Source organism: Arachis duranensis, chromosome 10, assembly GCF_000817695.3.
Source record: "Arachis duranensis cultivar V14167 chromosome 10, aradu.V14167.gnm2.J7QH, whole genome shotgun sequence".
In the NCBI taxonomy this organism is placed as follows: Eukaryota; Viridiplantae; Streptophyta; class Magnoliopsida; order Fabales; family Fabaceae; genus Arachis; species Arachis duranensis.
In genome coordinates this window covers 100,132,048-100,153,832 of record NC_029781.3, presented here as the reverse complement: position 1 = coordinate 100,153,832, position 21,785 = coordinate 100,132,048, and the positions used below count along the sequence as shown (strand labels likewise).

Sequence of the window (21,785 nt, the reverse complement as noted above, 5' to 3'; positions counted from 1 at the left end):
GCACAACTTGTTTACTGGCCAAGACACTTTTCAAACTTGGTTGAGAGCCCGGCGTAGTCCTTCCCTTAAAATAACTTCCAATTGGAGTAGCAGCAATCGCTCTTCTCTTTCCTTTGTCTCCCATTTTTGCAGGAGCCGGAGGTTGTACAGGATTAGGCGCTTCACACTCTTCTTCCGCTTGTGTTTCACTTTCCACATCATAACATTCAGCTGTAAAATTTTTTTTCTGCCTTATTTTTTTGTTTTTCTCCAAAAGCCTTTTGAATTGAAGTTTAACATCTTCAGTTATTTTGTTACAAACTTTAATTTGTCCAGAAATTTTTGCAAGATGATATTTCATTCTATATATCCCGCCTCCATTGTAAGTATTCAAGCAGAAAATACATGTATATTAAGCCTTGTTGTTTTTGTTATACTTCACTGTAATATATTATTGCCAAACTGGATCAGATTTACCTCTGGATGAACCAGTTTGAGAATCTTGAACAACATTATCTTATGGCTGTGGGTTATTTTGTGATTGTTCCATCTGTAACAATCAGAAAATCAAAGACCAGAAAATAACTTCAGAAAACCATGTAATCCAGATAAACATGAAGCAACAACCAAAATCATGTAATCCAGCATGAACAAATAAATAATTCAGCAACCAAAATCATGAAGTAGCAACTCATTTCATCGTGAAAAAATCATGAACAGATACCAAATCATGAACATCAACTCAAACAGAATTTTTCTGATGACCTCATCATGAATCCAGATAACAAATCATGAACAGATACCAAATCATGAATCCAGATAACAAAACATGAACACAGATAACAAAACATGAACACAGACTTAACAAATCATGAACAGAAAAATTATAAAATCAAGCACCGATAACAAATCATGAACAAATCGCAAGCTAATAAATCATAAAATCAGGCAGAGAAAATCAGACGGCAGCGAGATGGAAGGAGAAGGCGACGATTAAACAGGAGGTGAGGTGGAAGGCAGAGTATTACCGGCGGCGAGTAAGGGCGACGAAGGAGGAGGCGAGCTCGGCGACGACTAACGAGGAGGGAAGCTTAGCGACGACGAAGAGGGGCTGTGGGACGGCGAAGAGGGGCTGTGGGATGTGGGATACGGTGGCGATGGCGGTGGGATGCGGTGGCGATGGTGGTGGCTATACGACGGCAAAGAGGGGCTGCTCCATCGTGGGTGGCTATGCGACGGTGGGTGCTTTCTCTTCTGCCCGTGGTGGCTATGGTGTGCTTTCTCTTGTGAGAGTGTGAGACTGAGATTAGGATTAGGTTCGTTGCGTTTAGCTTCTGTTTTTTCTTTTTTTTTTTACCTTCAAAACGACGTCGTTTAGTAGTTTAATATCCAAACCAAAAATCGCTAAAAAATCGGACGGTTCTCCGATTAACCGCCGGTTTGACCAATTTTCTCACCGATTTTTTGTTAGGCAGTTTCTGACCTTATCCGGACCGGCTAGGTGACCAGTTCTCGGTTTTTCCGGTTGAAACGACTGATCTGGTTCGGTTTTCAGAATCATGCGTTAATCCATGTCATGAAAATTCGACTAAATTTTTATATTGGCTATCGAAGGCCTAACATAATCATCCTCTTTTACCCGAATTTGAAACCGACTATGTACCGTAAGTGTAGCATAAGCGAAGTGATTAATTTGTCCATTAATATTTTAAAATATTAAAAGCCCATTTTTTATTTCTTTTAGAAATTAATTTGTCCAAAATAAAAGTTGATGAGTACCATTTTATTTTTTTACTCAAAATCTTATCTTATTGGTAATTTTGAATTCTATACTTATCTTAATATTACACCTTATAATAAAAAGAGTTTCATTTGATGCATTAATAGTAGTGTAAAATGTTTTATACAGTCGTACAATTATATTCATTTTTTAATTATTTTTACCAATGTGATATTACGTAATTGAATGTATGTGTAAAATTATTTTACAATAATAGATCGAAATTAAATTCAAATAAGAATAGAATAAAACCAGTTTAGCAATGATCTCTAAACACGAGGAAAAAAAGTGTTCCAACCATATTACTTTCCACTTGCCAAATTCCATCGTCAAATATAGAAAGCCGTGACATGTGTTCAAGATAAACCTTTAACCTTTTGCATTTTTTGTTATCTTTCTATCTTTTTGTTTGTAACTTTTGTCACCAAATTTTGGGAACATTTATACCGTACAATAGGAAAGCAAGTTGCAGGGATCACAATTTCATCTTTCAGCTCTCTGCAAATTCAGCTTCCATAATAATCTATCCATTCAAATTTTAGAAAAAAATAATGTCGTTTTGCATCTTTTACAAGTGACAAATTCCCGTGACTGCAATATTTTTTTATATATATTTCCCTTTTCCATTTAAAACAACATGTGATATCAGTTATTCTATGTCATCCATCACATGCAATCTGCAGCATTTTTTTCTCTTTTCATTTTATTGTCCAACAACATATGTGTAACATTAAAATCTTGTAAGGGTCCCAAATGAACTAATTAAATAGAAAATAACGTAAAAACTTAACTTCATGTAACTAGTAATCTATTGAGTAACTGATAAATAATTGACTTATCGTTGCATGGTTGAAACAATTCAATTTTTAACCTTAAATGCAATTACAAAATTCAACAAGATCCACTTAGATGAGCCTTTCGGGATAAGGGTACGGTGTTGTTGTAATTTCTCTTAGAGATATAATTATTTATGTTTATTTTTTTTATCAATTTAAATTTTTAGAGATGAATAATTTCATGACACTTCCAACAAGTCAATGAATAGTGGCAGGTTTCAAACATTATCAGTCAAACTATAATGTAACATAGAAATTAAAGAGTTACTAATTTATGGTGCATTTTGTCTGCGTCTTTATTTTTTATTTTTATTTTAGTATTCTTTTGAATTGTTAAAAAATATAAAAAAATAAAATTATATTTTTTTTATTTTTTTATATAAAATTTTAAAATAAAAAATGACTAAGAATGAAAATGCAAATCACACAACACTTTTGGGGTTTTTCAATTTGAGAAAATAAAGGGAGCTAATACATGTGCTGTATTTTAAATTGGATGTTTGATTCAGTAGGATATTAGATTTTTATTATCTATAATATTCGGATGGTTATTCTGTATAGTATGGGTGTATTGTGTTTGATAAATTAGTAGTATTTTATCCTGGATATTCATTTTTTAATTCATATTGAGTTAAATAAACAATCTATTGTACACGTTGTACATATACTCCATTGACTTTCTAGTGAGATTCTTTCAATTTTTCATGTACTTTAAGGTTGTCCAATTCACTTTTGTTCTACAGGAACCCTGGAAAAGCCCAAAAGGTCCTCCGCATCCAAAGTTACAAGAGAGAAATGTGCAGCTAAAGTAGGTTCATTACCCGCCGGGATGCAGTGGAGTTTAATGTTGGCGGGCGTTAAAACTGTTGATTTAATGTGAGGGAATGAAAGGGGCTTTAAATCACAAAAGAGAAGAGTATTACAACTCCTACAAGAGGAGGATATAGTCTCAACATAATTAATAAGAGTTATGTGTACACCAAATTAGCTATCAAAATCAAGTATCTATATAAAATATATACTAGAATATAAATTCATATTGAAAATAAATTAAACCACACATATATTTATACATAAATACATTAGTAGTTGATATTAGTGGTTGATTTTGGTACACAAATAGCATTTTCCATTATTTAATATACAACGGTTATGAGAATTCGAACATGAATGTTTCGAAGAATTACAATGGTATACCACTATACCTCATAACCTTGCAATATTATTATGAGAAAAATCCAAATCATCTCCTGACAATTACCTCGAAAGACAACGAGGTTCATGACAAAAAAAGTTTCAACCTGTCAGTCCCAAAAAAAATTATCAGAGGCCGGATTGGGTGTTTTTTTCTCTTGGAGGCCTCGTTGTCCTTTCGAGATAATTATCAGGGTCTGGATGGGATATTCACTCTATTATTATTTGTTATAAAGGAATATTGAATTTCGAGGTAATTGGTTTGCAAAACTAATTAAGGAAATCTGAGGATGCTGATGTTGACTTTTGTAACTTTTAGGCGTGATGTAAGGGACAGCAATTAAGGAAAGTAATAATTGATAAGAAAGAACAAAAGCTAAGTAAATGGTCAATCATTTTGGTTCATATCAAGTTAGAAATTGGGTTTTCAAGCAACTATCATGCAATGTACAACTATAAACCATTTATTTAAATGTGTAGAGATGGTAAACTTAGTCGTCCTAAAATTGAAAGGCTGAGGGATTGCAAGTATTGTGGTTATTATGTTCTTTGAAGAATTGGAAAAGGCAACAAGATAAATGTTAATGTGGATGCTGTGACTTCTAAAGACAATATAGATGGCACTAGGGATGTGCATGGTCCGCCGGCCTGACCTGAACATTTTAGGAGCTAATTTGATGTGATTTTATCGGGTCTAGGATCAGATAAGAATTTTAAAAATAAATTCAGTCATTATTTTGGATTAGGTTCAAGCCATAGTTTGGGTATCCGAATTCGACTTGGTGGTCCGGTCATCATACACAATTAATATTTTGTGTTATTAGTGATGGATGATAGTTATTTTTATGTGAAATTTAAGTATTGTATACCTTAATATTTTGTGTTATTAGTCATTATAAGACTATAAGTTAATGTTTTATGTTTAAAATGTATAAAACTAATTAGACTAATGCATAATATTGTGTTATTTGTATTGATTTATATATTTGGTGTTATTAGATAAGATTAGTATTGATTGTGGTTATGCTTTAATTTTAGAATAGAGTTGGTTCTTGTTATATTTTTCTAAGTGAATTTTACCATGTCAAATAATGGTTGGAATCTTGGAAATTTTGATATTTTCACATGTTAGCTTACAAGAAGGTAATGTTAACGGCTCGATTTTCACCCGGTATAATCGTGGCCTGAAAATGTGTAGGTTTCATCGGGTTTAGGACCGGGTTCGGGTCTAACAAATAGGGCTGGTATATATTTCGGGTTGGATCTGGATCACATCAAACTCGATTTTACCCGATCCATGAACACCTTTAGATGCCATTGGTGCAGTTGTTAAGAGGAATGGATCCTCTTAATTTTTTTTTTCAATTGAAAAAGTAAAGTGTGATATATAATTCTTTAATGTTTTCTCTTTCATATTTTTTTGTCCCACTTATGAAATATATGGTGAGAGATCACTTTATCTTCTTAAATGAAACAAAAAATTGAGAGTAGGGCTGCACATGGATCGGATAATATTTGCATATCCGCATCCGATCCGAATTTTGCAGATATTATCCGATCCGTAGAGCTATTAGATCGGATCCGATCCGCACTATGATAGGATCGGATTGCAGATTTGGCAGTGATATCCGCGGATCCGATCCGCAAATCCGCATATCCGCACATCACATATAAATAGCATAGTCTAAGAAAATAAACCATAATGTGATATGAATTTTAGTGTGTTGTTTTATGAATTTTATGATATCTTGTTTTTTATTTTTTATATTGTACTTCGGCTTAGAATAATTAAACTTAAATCTTGTGTTATTATTTTTTTTTTGTTATTCAAAAGAAGTTTTATTGATAATATTTTAGAATTAAATATGCTTAAACGGGTGAAAAATGATTTTTTTTTGTAAAAATAGCCAAATAGAATTTGAAAACATTTTTTCTTGAATTATGCCGATATACCCGATATCTGATCCGCATACTTGCGGATCGGATCGGATTCGGCTTGAAAAATTGCGGATATTGTATCCGATCTGATCCGATGAGTGCAGTGCGGATTGGATAGAATTTTAGGCTATATCCGATCCGATCCAACCCTTATGCAGCCTTAATTGAGAGGATCCATTTCCGACCAAAGCCTCTGCTAGGAGCTCTTTTTTTTAAGAGGTCGTCACATATAGCCACTCAACCAAAGCCTCAGTTGCGTTAGGAGCTCTATGGATTACTACATGTACAAGACGAGATTTAAACTTCCAAGACGACACTTATTTAAGCGGACTAGCGAGTTAACTACTAGACTAACCCAATTTAGTTTGTTGATACTTCTTTTATCATGAACATTTTGGATTTTGGACACTCATTTAACATTTATTTAAACTTCCATAGTTTGGTCCATCATTAAAGCCCAGTTTATAATTAAATTTTTCTTACTCCAAAAAACATTCCAAATCAGACGGGAAGAAATAGCCAAGAAAAGTGTCTCTACCAAAAGGATGGCAATCATACCAGCCCCTTCGCCAACGCAATTGCAAACCGGATAAAATGGACTTGTCTAATCTTGATCAACAATGTAAAAAATGAAGTTGTACTTATCTGATTCTCTGAATATTCACTCACAAGTCACAACTCAATCAGAAAAGTATTCAATGGTAGAAGAATTAAAGGATGCAAATGCATATATTCTAAGAAAGTAAAAAATGAGAAGATTGAAGCGATATATCCGTATACATATTACTACTTACTAGCATAACAATGATGTGTCATTAATTATCATATCAACTTTTTTTCTCAAGTACATACATCCTCATATTTAGCTAATAATTATACAGTATTACTACATGATTCACAAAAAGAAAGTAAAAGGTTGGAAGAAACCATATATTGGATAATTGTGCATTGATATACTCTAATAATGGTTTTAAATTGTGGCCAAACCGCCGCAATTTAAAATCATGGTTTTATGTAATCAAGGGGAGAGATTCCTCACAGGGGGTGAGCCAGGGGTATGAGGTGGTGGGAACAATGGAGGGAAAGGAAATGGAAAAGTTGGTGGGGGCGGAGACGGCGGCGGCGGCGACGGAGTCAAACCGGGAATAGGTGGAAAAGGAAACAAAGGTGATGGTGGCCTTGGTGGTGATGGTGTGGGCTGAAATGGGTTTGGAAATAGTGGTGATGGTGGGCTTGGTGGTGGCTGAAATGGGTTAGGGAGAAACGGTGGTGGGCTTGGAGGTGGCTGAAATGGGTTAGGTATTAGTCTTGGGCTTGGGGGTGGCTGAAATGGGTTAGGTATAAGTGGTGTTGGGCTTGGTGGTGGTTGAAATGGGTTTGGTATGAGTGGTGGGCTTGGTGGCTGAAATGGGTTTGGAATTAGAGGTGGTGGTTGAAATGGGTTTGGAATCAACGGTGGTGGTTGAAATGGGTTTGGTACCAATGGTGGTATAAGAGGTGGAAAAAGAGAGACTTGAGATGGTTTAACCCTTTCATCCTCTTTAATTGGAGGTGTTAATGGTGGAATAATTGGAGGGAGTAATGGCAAAAGAGGAGGAAGAAGTGTAGGTGGTGATGGTGGATCTTGAAGTGGTGGTGGGAATGATGGGTCTATACTTGGAGGGAATCTTTTTTCCACATAAACAGAATCTTTAGATTCTTGAACTGTTGCTGTTGTTGGGCTTTTGTTGCAAAGTTTGGGCTTTTTTGTGGGCTTGAATGAGAGAAACCCAGCTGAGAAGATGTGTTCTTTTTGGTTTCTTGATTTGAGGGTTATTGAAGAAGTGGTGGAAATTGAGGCCATGGCACAATTAGGGTTATTGCTACTAATCAATTCAAAGGTGCATCCGTTGATTCTCTTCACATGTTTACTCACTTTGAAAGGTAGCTCCACTTTGAACTCACCATGCTTGTTTGTCTTCACTTCTTTCTTGAATCTTGGTTTCTTTGATTTGCTTCCATCTTTGCATTCCACACCAACTGATGCACCTGAACACACAATTTAATTAGTTAAGAAAATTGAACCATCATATTCAAACTACAAAGATGATTATTCATTTGACATAATTAATTAAATTATTATCTAACGATTCTCAATTATCATCTTGACAGACTATTTTGTTTGAATATTCACAAACTAAAAAACCCAAATATGGTTGAGCTGAAAAGAATTAGTAACTTTATTTAACGGTAGATAATCCTATATAATCATAGACAAAAATTTAAAAAAATTAATGGTTACAAAAAAAGGACCTGAAATGAAATAGCTTCCAAAGGAGAAACTATGTTGAAGACATTTGTCACAAAAAACAGTTCCAACAACAACAACAGCAGGAGCAGAAGAAGAAGGAAGCCTCTTTTCATGATGGCTACTCTCTGAAGAGAGAGTACCAAATGTGAGAGTGAGGAACAGAATTACAAGGAACCAAGACATTATTATTCTCCTATTCTTAAGGTTTGTTAGTTCGTGAAGGCAAAACTAGGTGATTGTTGTTCCAAATAAATAATAATGCACTCTACTCAATTATATGCACTTGTTGTTGGTGTCAAAAATGCCAAAAGGGTGTGTGTGGACTGTGGAGTTTGTTGGGGGGCTGTAGGTTCACGAGACAAGCTATGATAAGAGCATGACATGTTCACATTTGAGTAACACTTGCTTCTTGACAAACACGTATATCCTTAGCTTATTGGATAACTGAGAGTTTTCGAGTAACAGTTGAGTTGTCTCTGCATTTTTAAGAACATAAATTCAATATGAAAATATTTATTAATGTAGTTATTAGATTAAATTGTAAATAAACATCGAATTAAAATGTGACACATCAGAAAAGATAATTTACATGTTATTTTAAAAATGGTTATGATTGAATAACATTCATCTATATCTTTTATGTTAACGTGGAATATTTATACACCGGAATTTTTTTTTTTTTTAATCCTTAGCTTCTTGGAGTCACAGTGTGAATTAGTTAGTGTATGATATATGATGATGTTTGTGAATTTTGAGAAAAATTATTTAGATATGTTCACCAAAAGTTATTTCAATTTTGTTTTCATGTTATTTATTTTGGGTAGTTATAAACTATTACAATGTTTTTAAAAAGTTTGAAAGCATGCATCTATTGGATGACTACACTTGCTGTAAATTAAAAGTAAGGGTCAATTTTTAGTTTTCTTTATATTTTCTCTCCTGTCATGTATATGAAAAAGTTAGATGTATACACATTTATGTAACACTATCTATTAAATTTTTAAAATATATTATTTTATGAGCAGTATCAGAATTTTTTTCACAAGGTATCTAGAATTCAATTCGTCTTTATCTCTAAAAAATAACATAAAATAAATATATAAAAATATTTATGCAAAAAATTTATGACTCTTGTATAAGAAAATATGTTAAATTTTCATTTTATTTTATTGTTTCATTTGTCTGTATATATTTCCCATTTTCCCTTGTCACAGTATGGAAGGAACAACGATTGGTTCCATGTAGACTTAAAAAAATTCTCCAGCTAGCTAGTGTGATTTCTTATGACTCATAAGAACTAAGAACCAGTGCTAATTGTTGACAGCAAAATGAATCTGTTTACAAAGTAATCAATCCCAGTTGTAGTAATAATAATATGACCGAAATAGTGTATATAGACCTATATTTGATTTTGAAAACAGAATAAAATAAGATACTAAAAATATGACATAAAAAATAAAAATATAAAAATTAATATTTTTTATTTTTTGTATTTTGTTTAATAATAAATTGAATATTTAATTTATTTTATTTTTTTATTCACACAATTTAAAATAAAAATAAAATAATAAAAATATAATTATAAAAATTTGATAATAATAATAAAAAATAAATTATATTTTTATTTAGTGTTTTTATAATTTTTTTGATAAAAATGATATAAAATATATTAATTTAATATTTTAAAACACAATATTTTTTTAATGTTTCACTTGTTAACTGTTAAATACAATTTTTTTTTTTTATTCATATCCCAATGATCAATGTCTTATTCTTATAAATAAATGCAGTCTAAGAGACTAGAGCATATATATATAATAAGACACAATAATAATTTATTGCTAGCTTTAAAATCTTTTTTATGTTTGTTGATGAATATAGAGTTAATAACTAATAATGACAATAATAACAAGAAAAAAATGTTGAAGAATGTGACACCGAAGTTGTGTTAAGCTTCCAAAATCTGCACCTTAGCCACAGAAGATGCTAATCATGTTCCATGCAGCCACCATCATTTGAATATCATTCTATATCTCCTAAGTCCTAACACCCCTTTTTAATCGCTATTTTATTTTTGGCAAATCCGTTTTGTTGCTACTTTGATATGATACGCATCTCATTATTTGATAGGTGTCTATTGTTAATAGTTAAGAACTTTCCTAAACAGTTGTTTGCTATATAACGTCAAAAAAATAATAGATAACTTATTACCAAGTATATTTTAAGAATTTAATTTTGATGTACTATTAATATAAAATTATTTTACATGTATAATTAATTATATAATATTATATTAACAAAAATAATTATTTTTTATACCGATTGAATAGTCATTCAAAAAAATAATTATATTTGTACAACTATATAAAACATTTTACATTATTAGTACATCAAAATTAAACTTATATTTTAATCTAACTATACTATATGAATGTAAAAAAATTCATCACCAATCATTCATATGTTTAAGCTTTGTTTTTTTCTTGTTGTCTATGTTTCCTTATCACTTTTTCTTTTGGGATCTAAGTGAATTCTAAAACTATGTAAAAAAAAATCATTCATTTATATAAATACATGTTTTTTTTGGATAGAATATAGAGATACATCATGCATGTAGGAATATAGAATAAACACATCATATTTATAATTAAACTTTGTAGACAATGTAATCAAATTTTAACAATAATATAATGACATTTAATTCACACTTATAATCCAACTTCATAAATAAACATGATCAAACTAGATTTTATATTTATAACCAAAAAATGAGTAAAAGTACAAAAATACAATAGTAGCTAATTTTTTATGCTCATATAAAGTTTGATTATGTAATTTTGAAATAGTTTAATTATTCTACTATGAAATATTTAATTACATTGTTGTAAAAAATAAATTGTTTTAATAATTAACTAGTTTATCAAAAAAGTGTGTGCTAACAAATATAAATATATACAAATATGTAATAGTTGATTTATGATATTCATATAAAGTACATTTTTTTATTTTCATGTATAGATTGTTGTGTAACATCTAACTTTAGGGATTTTGGCCTGTTTCCTATTTTTATTTTGAATTAATTTTTTTATTTAAAACAACATAATAAAAATATTTTTTGTCTATTTTTTTTATCTTCTGCCCATAAAATTTTACAAATAAACAAATATAATAAAATTGAGTCGATAATTTTAATAGTTTGTATTAATTTTTAATATATATATAGATTGACTAGTGTAGTAGTTGGGTGCTTTGAATTGATTAAGAGATGTTGAGTTCAAACCTCAATTAAACCCTTTGTTTCTAATAACTTGCATACCGTAGGATGCCCCTATCCATTTTAAAGAAATTATAAAATAGAAAATAAGACAAAACCAAATACAGACATCTTAGGAAATAAAGGAATGGCATGAAATGGGTGAGTTTATGTCGGAAACGGAATAATAATTTAATTTTGTAGTTGTCCACTTCCAACAAGTCGTTGTCTTCACGGGTGTTTCTTAGCAATCAAAGCAGGTTCACAGATTTTAGTTTACTTGTCTATGATTACTTATGGCTGGTTCCTTCCAATCTCTCTACTTTTGTTATATTTTTAATAAACCACCGTCATAAAAAAATTTAGCCATTCATACAAAATTAAACGTACAAAATTTTCAATGCTTTTGTTAGTATATTTATTGATGAGTTTAATTTCATTGTGAAGTGCTTTACAAAATCTTCTAATTAAATTCAAATTTTTAGATGACTATTAATATAATTATTTTTATTGATATCATAATATATAATTAAGCATATATAAAATATACTTAAATTAAGGATATTTTTTAAATAAAAGAGTAAAGTATCGTTTTAGTCCCCAACGTTTGGGGTAAATCTTATTTGTGTCCCTAACGTTTAAATCGTCCTATTTGTATCCCTAACGTTTGTAAAAGTGATTCAATGTTATCCTGCCGTCAATTGAACGCTTTAGTTTGAGTTTTAAAAATCTCTTCTTGAAGTTAGAATACAAATGTTTGGGATAGAGTCGATGATCCACTCTGAAAAATAGCTCATCAAAAGTTAAAACTAATTCCTACAACATTTACATAATTCACTTTTCTAGGGACATAATTGAATCTAAACACAAATAGTGAGTATAATATTAAAATCGAATACATTCAAATAAGACCTAATTGAGAATGAATACATCCAAGTGAGAATAATTAAAAAATATAATCTGATTTATTAGTATAATTAATAGTAGGATAACATTGAATCACTTTTATAAACGTTAAGGATACAAATAGGACAATTTAAACGTTAGGGACACAAATAGGACAATTTAAACGTTAGGGACACAAATAGGACTTACCCCAAACGTTGGGGATAAAAATGATACTTTACTCTAAATAAAATTATAGACCTTATTCAAATTGACTTGAAAAATGATTCTCATTTGTTGATGCAACAAGATGGCAATTACGAAAAAGAGAAAAGAAACGTTCACGATGTGAATCGATCTTCTAAGGAAAATCAATCCGATATGAAGAATATAATTTTTTTTTTATTTGAAGTGAATTGGTTTATTCAATTTAAAAAAAAAATTAAAAGTTTAGTCTTTATTTTAATTCAAATTAAGAAATTATATACTTAAATAAAAAATCTCAAAGCTACTACTATTTTTTTAATACTAAATTTCTTTTTAATAACAAATCCTCGTTTCACAGCTCTATCCACCTTAACATTCAACTAAATAAACCTTCAAACAAACACTCTTACAAGAAAGATTGCTTCATTTCTCAAGATTATTCTACTTCACCCAAGTAATCATCAATTTCGGCGGGGGTCAATACCCTGCAACAAAATTAACAACCTATTAAGTCACCCATTTACATGTAAGCATGATTTGAAGTAGCTTGGGCAGTTGTGCTTAATCAATCTTCGTGTCCAAGTTCCACAGGAACAATGTTTTTTACTGTTTTGTGTTTTCTAAGAATTCCTATTTTAATTCAGAAAGTACAATCCAACAAAATCAGAAGCAAGGTTCATGTAGTGTAATGTTTTGAAGAAAGCAAAACAGAAAGTCATTCAGACTAGATAAGAAGCAAAGCACACGAATTATTATAAATTTTGCAGAAAGAGATTTCCACCTGAACTTTTTGTCAGATCCAATTATGCCAATTTCAATGTTCTTTCCCGAGATCTGTCCCTCAAACCTGTAAAATACCAATGAAAAATTAACTGTTTTAGATTATGCAAAGCCCCTTATACCAACAGAACCTAGCAGAGATAATAATAATAATACTATTTAAGTGAATGCCTATGTAGGAAGCCTTAATATTGTACTATACTACTATTAATTTCTTTTCCTTCTACAAATCCGTAACTCTGAAAGAAAGTGAACAAAACTTATTTTGGGATTCTTGGTAGTCAGATGGTTAATGATTTTATTTAGTGCATAAACTTGAAAGGACATGACCCTACCCTTCCTTCAGTGTCAATATTGCCGTGTGGACCGCATCATCAAGTTCCATGTCATCAGTATACCTGCAAGTGGAGAATGAAAAGAACCAGTGAAATGAAATGGGGATAAGAGAATGACTCTGATATGAACATCAAAGAAACATAAACCAAAAGCAAATCTTTGGTGGGAAAGAAAAATGCCACTTTAAACACAGAATGGACATGGTATATATTTATAATGTAAAATTTTTCAAAGTATGCATTCGGAATGCATCAATTTTAGCCATTTCAAGTCCTCAAGTCCACTTGAGCCTGGACTGCATATTTAAAGAATTTGCAAGTTCGCCTTAGATGATAGTCGAGTATCTTAACGGCTATCAATAGTTCAACACCTGCACACATCCCATTATACTTTCTGATGCTATGGATATATGTTTTGCACTTAACATTGTCATTGATGTCAAAGTCAAAGTGACCATACCTCTTCTCAAGAAAAGTCTTTGCATTAGAAACATTTTTGCCCATAGCAGAAGCTTTCCAAGAAAAGTAAGAACCTGATGGATCCACCTACAGCACAAAAGCAAATTGCACCAAACACAAACTTCAGCTCTCTCAGATCCAAAGTAGTGGTTTTACAAAATTCAAATTTCAAAGTACAAAACAAAGATATCCCAGCACAAAACCTATTAAACACACAAATATGGAAAAGCATGATAGACAACTGACTATTTTTAGCAAACCCACTTAAATTTTAAACTGCATAAATAATCCACAAATTGTTACTATAAATCAAACCAAAACCAGTTCAACCAGAAGCAAGATAATGTTACACTGTAACAAATTATATGGTTTTTTCTTTTCTATTTTAAATTTTTAATAGATAACTAAACTAAAGGATCTCATGGATTATATTATCTTCAGAAATGTGTAAGTCATGGTTATTTCATATCCACGTGCGAGACAACACAATGCGATCAAGGTTGTAGGTGATATTCATTTACCAGAGTTCAACTCAAAAAGAAGATCAACGTACCTGATACAATTGTGGCCCGTTATCATCAAATCCAGCAACTAGTAGGGACACTCCAAATGGCCTAACACCACTATTAGGACAAAACATAAACATCAGAATTCAATATAGCGAAGGAGTAAAATAATGGAGATAAAACAAATCAATTGCAACTCTACTGAAAACCAGGCATACTATGATAGCATTTGGAACATAATGGATGAAAACAATAGAACAGCAGAGATGTGTCTCTCATGTCCCTTCTTTTTTGAAATCTCATCCCTCTATTTTGGAAGTATACAACTTATGTAAGAAGATGTTCATATGCATGAACAAATTTAAGATTATGCCTTTGCCCCCTCTCTCGAACCTTTTTCTTTTTCTCCCCAACATCTCTGTCTCAATACAGCTACTGATCACTACCCAGAGGTTCAAGTTGAAAATTACATGGTTTCAGTAGTTAGAAAGTTCTGGTAAGGGCATCATAGAGTAGATAATTAAAGAAACAAACATATCAGAAAGGGTTTACAAAGAATTTAATTACCCTGACTGAGTAAATTCCTGCATAACAGCAGCAACTTCCCTTACAAGCTGAGTGACAGGGATTGGTTCCTGCAATTTTCCATTATATTTATCATACAAAAGATCCATAATAGAATACCATAAACACAGAGAAAAATATAAGAACTAGGAAAAATTAAGTGCATCATTCTGATTATACTTAATATTTAAGTAAATGATACTTTCCAGAAAAGAGGACAAACAGTGAGGAACATCTAATTCTAATCTATTTGAAACAACCCACCTTCACAGGAAAAACAGTTACACATCATCATTATATAGTAATTGCAACTCTTGATGGTTCACATTATAATAAAGGAAAAGTAATCCTATATAAACTTTGTCATTTCTTTTTTAATTCAACATAGCCTTTCATCAAATACACTTTATATTGCCCTTCCAGTATACGACAGAGGTTTATAATTTAAATTAATCAACTGTTCCGTTTTACTTATTATAAGAACAGAATAATACAAAATATAATCAATCTAGCATGACTCATTACAATATAATGAACTTGCTTTGTACGAAAAATCATAAGAACTTTCAAAAGTAGAATTGTTTAGAATCCAAAAATTCAAAATGAAGCTGGCAATAGTATATCTGAATCTGATTTGTCAAGTGTATCTATCTAGAACTCAGAAGCAAGATTCAAGAAACAAAAAGATACCGTAAGGGGAAATGTAGATATACTGTACTTTATATAATCGGTGATACTGCTCCGCCTGTTTCCTGCTTTTCCTAACCAAGACTCGAAAATCAGGACCCATGCCACTGAGCAAAAAAATATAACTCAGGTCAAGACGAGATACTCGCAGACTAGTTAAGGATAAAAAACCACTTCCATTTACAAAGAGCTCAAATGCAATAAAAAAAAAAAGGCATGCTAAGAGCCTGCGAATCTATTTATCAGAATTCACTTAATTCCAAACGCAAAAATCCATAATCAATTCGCCACATGCTTGATTACTTGTATGCTTCAGTATACAGTCCATTCACATCAGTAATATAGGAAGTGGTCTCCCAATGAACATTGATTCAGATTTCAGAGATGCACAGTATTTTTTCAGGTTTGCAATCAGTTTTAACCATTAAGCTTGCCATGTCTTTGTTTCTATTCTATGCATACTATGTGCTTGTAAGTTTGCATTATTCTATTCTATGCAAAATATTCTCCCCTACAATAATTGCATCAGTTCCCTTAAGCATAAACCTTAAGTGGTCTCTCATGGTTAAGAAGACATCAGATAAACATTATTAATGATATCATAAAAATATATTTAACTTTGAAATATTTAAATACATAGAAAGAAACAAACCTATATACAACCCCTATATTTGGTGTTAATAACTGAATTTTCTGGACCTGCAATGGGATAGAACAAAGAACTAAGATCAAATTGCAAATTAATGGCCACACTTTTGCATGTTCCCTTGACATTCAAAATATACTTACATCATTCACTTAGCAATTAATATCTTAAGTTTGAGAATATCAATTAAAAATTATATGTAAGCACTAACCACAAGGCATAGCCGACAAGAGGGAAATTCTAACAAATAACAAACTTACTGATGCTTCATCAACTAATATAGACGGCAGTTTCTTCTCTGTTGCAATAACTACACCATTTGCAGCTGCAAGAGTGAAACACAACTACATATTACAAAAACTACATTATAAAGCAGTTATATCATGTGATCCAAATAATCTTCCAGACAAAATAGCCCAATGAATTAGATTATCAGATAATAACTGATTGAAACAATGGATAGCAATTCAGAAACAAAATAGACAATGGATATTTATAGTAAAATCTTAATTTCTAGAACTGATACACAAGATTAACCATGAGGACGCAATCTAAGAATCTGTACTTCTAGCTTGTTCATTCCACAAATTTCTACATTTCAAAAAGAACTGTTTTGCCAAAACCACTTACATGGTCTTGTAAAGAACAGGGAGCTTTTCTACAACAGATGAACATCGTATACTGAACACACTGTATAAACTTTTGCCTTCTGCTCAGCTAATATATCACCAACATCTAACTAGAGAGCAGATTCTTAAGAGTATAATTTCTTTTACAGTGGCTCTTATAAAAACCTAATACCAAAAATAAGTAGAAGCCCCACACAAATTTAGTCACTGATTTCTTCCCTACCAATATATACAGCCTTTCAAGTCACATTGTTTTAAAGTTGTTGCATCTAATTTCAACTCACAGGTTGGTTTAGCATCCTATATTACCACAACAGAACAAGTATAGTATTTAGCTTCCACTATCACAGTAATCAGTAATCACCCACCCATTAACTTAAGATAGAGAAAACAAATAGCAGCAATTTAGGTTCCAATAAAACCTGAGCAATGCTATCAGTAAACAGATCCAGAGCCAGAGATAGTAAAATACCCTTAATTCCCAGAGACGTTTGTCCAGAACCAACAGCTGTGAGAGCATGTTCAATCTGAACAAGCTTCCCAGAAGGGCTGTTTTCAATTAACACCAAAGCACAAGCACAATGAGCTCAATTGTTGAGACATAAAATCATTCCTGTTGTAACTAACTAAATAACTATAAAACCCAAAAAATAAAAAAAAAATTTAAAAACGAAGAACAAAAAATCAGTAATAAACATACCTAAATGTGGTGAGAGAGAATGAGTACTGACTATCCCCCATAGGTAAACCCTAGAAGAACCTGCGAACAAAATACGCATAATTTTCCTTACAATAGTTACAAAACCCTAAACCTTTGATCAACGAATATTTGGGTGAGAAACAAAGTGATACAAATGTAAATGGCGCATGCATATAGAGCACAAACAAAGCAAGATGAATAAGTGGAGAACAAGGAAAAAGAATTCACCAGCGGCGACAAAGAAGCACCACCAGAAACAGACGCGACGAGCAGAGAAGAACAGCTGACAGCACAGGCGAACGGGGACAAGATGATCAGTGAAATGAAAATGATAAATTATAATTTTATACAAATAAATTATAATTTATATAAACAAAAAACTATAAATTATACATATTTTTATCATAATTATATATGAATAAAAGTTATATGTATATATAAAAATATATATTATTATTATAAACTAACATACTCACACTTATATCTCAAGTGACATAACTTTTCGTATTCATCTAAAGATTACGGATTCAAATTTCACTCCTAATTTTGGAGGAAAAAAAAAAAGTTAACATGCTCATTTAGAAATTGCGAGTGCGAGTTTTTATCTTAACTTTGATACTAATTTGGTTACGTTCGCTCGCTGATAGTGTTCCGTTAACTACCAGTGTGGCCTCACATAATAGCCATCTCTATTTGTTTCGCTTTAAAATATATCGTCTCCCTCAAACTATATCCTAAACCTTTCACCCAAGCTTTGAACCAGTCGCTATTGAATGCAAAGTTGATCGTCTCCTGGAGCAGCATTGATAATGGAGGAAGCCATCACAACGATGAGAGGTAAGGATGAAACTCTTTTCATGATTTTTAAGGTATTCTGTGGTGTGATGTTTTTTTAGTGTCGTGTTGTGTGTGTTCTTCTAATTTATGCTAGGATTTAGGGTGACAAAGAATTTGTGTGGCTACTCATTTATCATGTTAGTGTGTGTGAATGCCTTGCTTTTGCTGGCTCTGTGATTATTTTTAGTTAGGGGTATTTGATTTTATTGATGGTACTTTAGTTTGTTGCATGTTTATTTTGGATTTAGGGTACGTATTCTTATGATTGATTGATATAAATTGGGTTTAGCCCTTGGTAGGGGTGTGCATGGTCCGACCCGCTCCGAAGATCCGACCTGGTCCCGAGCACTTTAGAGACTAATTTGGTGTGATTTCATCGGGTCTATGGTCGGGTAAGGGTCTCAAAAATAGATCCGATCATTGTTTTGGGTCGGGTCTGGGCTATGGCTCGAGTCACCCGAAGTCGGCCCGGTGGCCCGGTCATCATACACAATTAATATTTTGTGTTATTAGTGATTGATGATGGCTATTCTTATGTTGAATTTAAGTATTGTAAACCTTAATATTTTGTGTTATTAGTTATTATACTATAAATTAATGTTTTATGTTTAAAATGCATAAGATTTTAGACTAATGCATAATATTGTGTTATTTGTATTGATTTAAATATTTGGTGTTATTATACAATATTAGTATTCATTATGGTTATACTTTAATTTTAGAGAAGAGTTGGTTCTTGTTATATTTTTCTAAGTAAAATTTACCATGTCAAATAATAGTTGGAGCCTTGAAAATTTGGATATTTTCACTTGCTAGCTTATAAGAAGGTATCAAGGTAATGTAATGTTAACGGCCTGGTTTTCACCCAATTTTTACCCGGTATAATCGTGGCCTGAAAGTGTATAGGTTTTATCGGGTCTAGAGCCGAGTTCGGGTCTAATAAATAGGCCCGGTATATATTTCGGGTCGAATTTGAGTCACATCAAACCCGGTTTCACCCTACCCATGCACACCCCTAGCCGTTAGTGACACATAAAGAATAGCTAGTGCAAGTCCGTTTATTAATGGTATTTTTGTTTTTGTTATTGTAGATGGAGGGTCCTCCTATGACATTTGAGTTTTACCATGGTGAGTTATTTAAAAAGTGTGAGGATGGAAAGATAATATATGAATGTTATAATATAGAAGTGTTGATGAGTATTGAAGGAGTGATGATTGGATTTTTGACGGTTTAGAATTTCACTAATGAAATCTCGTTGTAAAGTATAGTTTCTAAACCAAACAATAATCCTTTCATACAAAAAGTTATTTGTCACTAGTACAAACCCCTAAAATTTATAAACCGAAGTATTTAAACCTCGGGTCGTTCTCCCTAGGAATTGTAATGAAGTGTCTTGTTATTGGTTGTGAGTTATATTTGGGGTTTTTAAGATTTTAGACAAGAAATATAAATGACAAAGAAAATAAACTAACAACTAGCAAAGCTCTTGGCAAGATATGAGAACTAGAAGTCCTATCCTAGTTATCCTCCTCAATTGTGATGACAAATTGTCCATCGCTCCCACTTAGTTGGAGGAGAATATTAAGAATTGGTAAAAGAAAAGTGAATCAAAGCATGAATTAAACCTAGATCTAAGAAGAGAGATTAACCTAAACCTAATCCTAATTCTAGAGAGAAGTGAGAGCTTCTCTCTCTAAAACTCACTCTAAACTAATCCTAATTAGGCTATATGCTAGATTGATTGCCTTCCCCTCAATCCTTGATCCTTTTATTCCTTTTTATCAGCATTTGGCGCCAAAATGGGTTCAGAAACCCTCTCAAATCGCCAGGCACGTGTTGCTTTAATGAAGTCATGTGCGGTCATCGACGCGTGCGCGCACGGTACGCGTGCGCGTCCCTGGTCGATTCTGCAATGTGCGCGCGGGCGCCTTGTGCGCGTGCGCGTGCTTGGCTGACTTTGCTTCTTTGACTTTTTATGCTTCTCTCCACTTGTATGCTTCCTTCCTTGCTTCCTTTGATCCATGCCTAGCCTATTTCAATTATGGAATTACTAGCAAACACATCAAGGCGTCTTATGGAATCAAGGAGAAATTAGAATTCATCAAAATAAGGCTTAAAAAGCATGTTTTTACACTTAAGCATAAATATGGGAGAGATAACAAAACCATGCTAATTCATAGACTAAATGTGACAAAAGGTTATCAAAATACTCTAAATTCAATACAAGATAAACCCTAAAAATGGGGTTTATCAAGGAGACACACTGAATGTATTCTTTGTAAGAGATTACTATAAGGAGTTGGGATATATTGAAATTGGATACTGTTAGTGGAAAGCTCTTGGAGTTCCCATTTCATTCGGATTGAAAAAATTAGTGATAGATACAGGTTTGTTTGTAATATACAAAGATTGTAAGAGGAACCAACATTTGATCAACCTATACTTTGAGAATTGCATTTCACAACCATGTGTAATGGACAGCATGGAGGATGATATAATCATTGTGGAAGTAGAAAGTAGTAAGAAAAATAATTCTTCCCAAACTAAGAAGTATCATTCTCAACCTGCAAGATACCCACTAAATTGCACCCTCAACCTAACAAACTAACCTCTCAGCCTACTGAAGTAGCCAATAAACTCAATTCTCAGTTCATTAAACCATCATATAAGCACATTAAGACTACCTCTCATCCCATAAAGACTCCTTTGTAACCCACAAAATTCCACTCGCAGTCCACCAAGACCATCTTTCAAGTCAACATAGTTCCACCTCAGCCCAAAACATCATCTCAACTAGTCAATAACTCACAACGTAATAAGAACAAAAGAAATAGCAGTGAATGTACACTCACAAAATCTGAAAGATATAAGTTTCCATTCAAGAAGAGGACAGTGACTTTTATGACTTATATGAGAGTGCTAAAGATGAATTGTATAAGCCTTTCAAAAATTCTAGGCGACAATCTTTATAGGACTGCAAGAAAGAACAAATCTGAGATCAGAGAGAAGCATAGGCCTCCAAAATCCAGATTAGAAGATAAAGAAACATACACTGATGACTCTAGCTATGAGGATTTTGAAGATGAACAAAGTTCTAAGTTTGGTATGTTTATATCATTATGGTTATTGATGTGTTGATTGATTTAACAAATGTTTAGTATAATTTATGGTTTGAATTTTTCTTAGCAGATGCTGATGATGATGATCTTGATGGTGCCTTAGATGCAGACTCATGGCATTTAGGGAATTTTGGTAAAGAGTTAGACTCTAATGAGGAAT

General features: G+C 32.3%; 2 protein-coding genes across 2 annotated transcripts; both read right to left on the bottom strand.

Moving 5' to 3' along the window:
* Positions 1-6,496: 6,496 nt before the first annotated feature.
* Positions 6,497-8,278, bottom strand: LOC107471352 (vegetative cell wall protein gp1). Its single transcript, XM_016090797.3, has 2 exons — positions 8,020-8,278; positions 6,497-7,755 (listed from the first exon to the last, which is right to left on the bottom strand). The coding sequence occupies exons 1-2, from the start codon at positions 8,198-8,200 to the stop codon at positions 6,746-6,748; spliced, it is 1,191 nt and encodes a 396-aa protein (XP_015946283.1). The 5' UTR covers positions 8,201-8,278; the 3' UTR covers positions 6,497-6,745.
* Positions 8,279-12,584: 4,306 nt separating this feature from the next.
* Positions 12,585-18,008, bottom strand: LOC107471368 (proteasome subunit alpha type-2-A). The gene is made up of 12 exons (XM_016090825.3): positions 17,897-18,008; positions 17,669-17,728; positions 17,441-17,517; positions 16,600-16,664; positions 16,346-16,392; positions 15,725-15,800; positions 15,010-15,077; positions 14,490-14,559; positions 13,938-14,023; positions 13,478-13,540; positions 13,144-13,209; positions 12,585-12,847 (listed from the first exon to the last, which is right to left on the bottom strand). Exons 2-12 carry the CDS (start codon positions 17,707-17,709, stop codon positions 12,799-12,801), a joined length of 708 nt encoding a protein of 235 aa, XP_015946311.1. The 5' UTR covers positions 17,710-17,728; positions 17,897-18,008; the 3' UTR covers positions 12,585-12,798.
* Between the last annotated feature and the right edge of the window lie 3,777 nt (positions 18,009-21,785).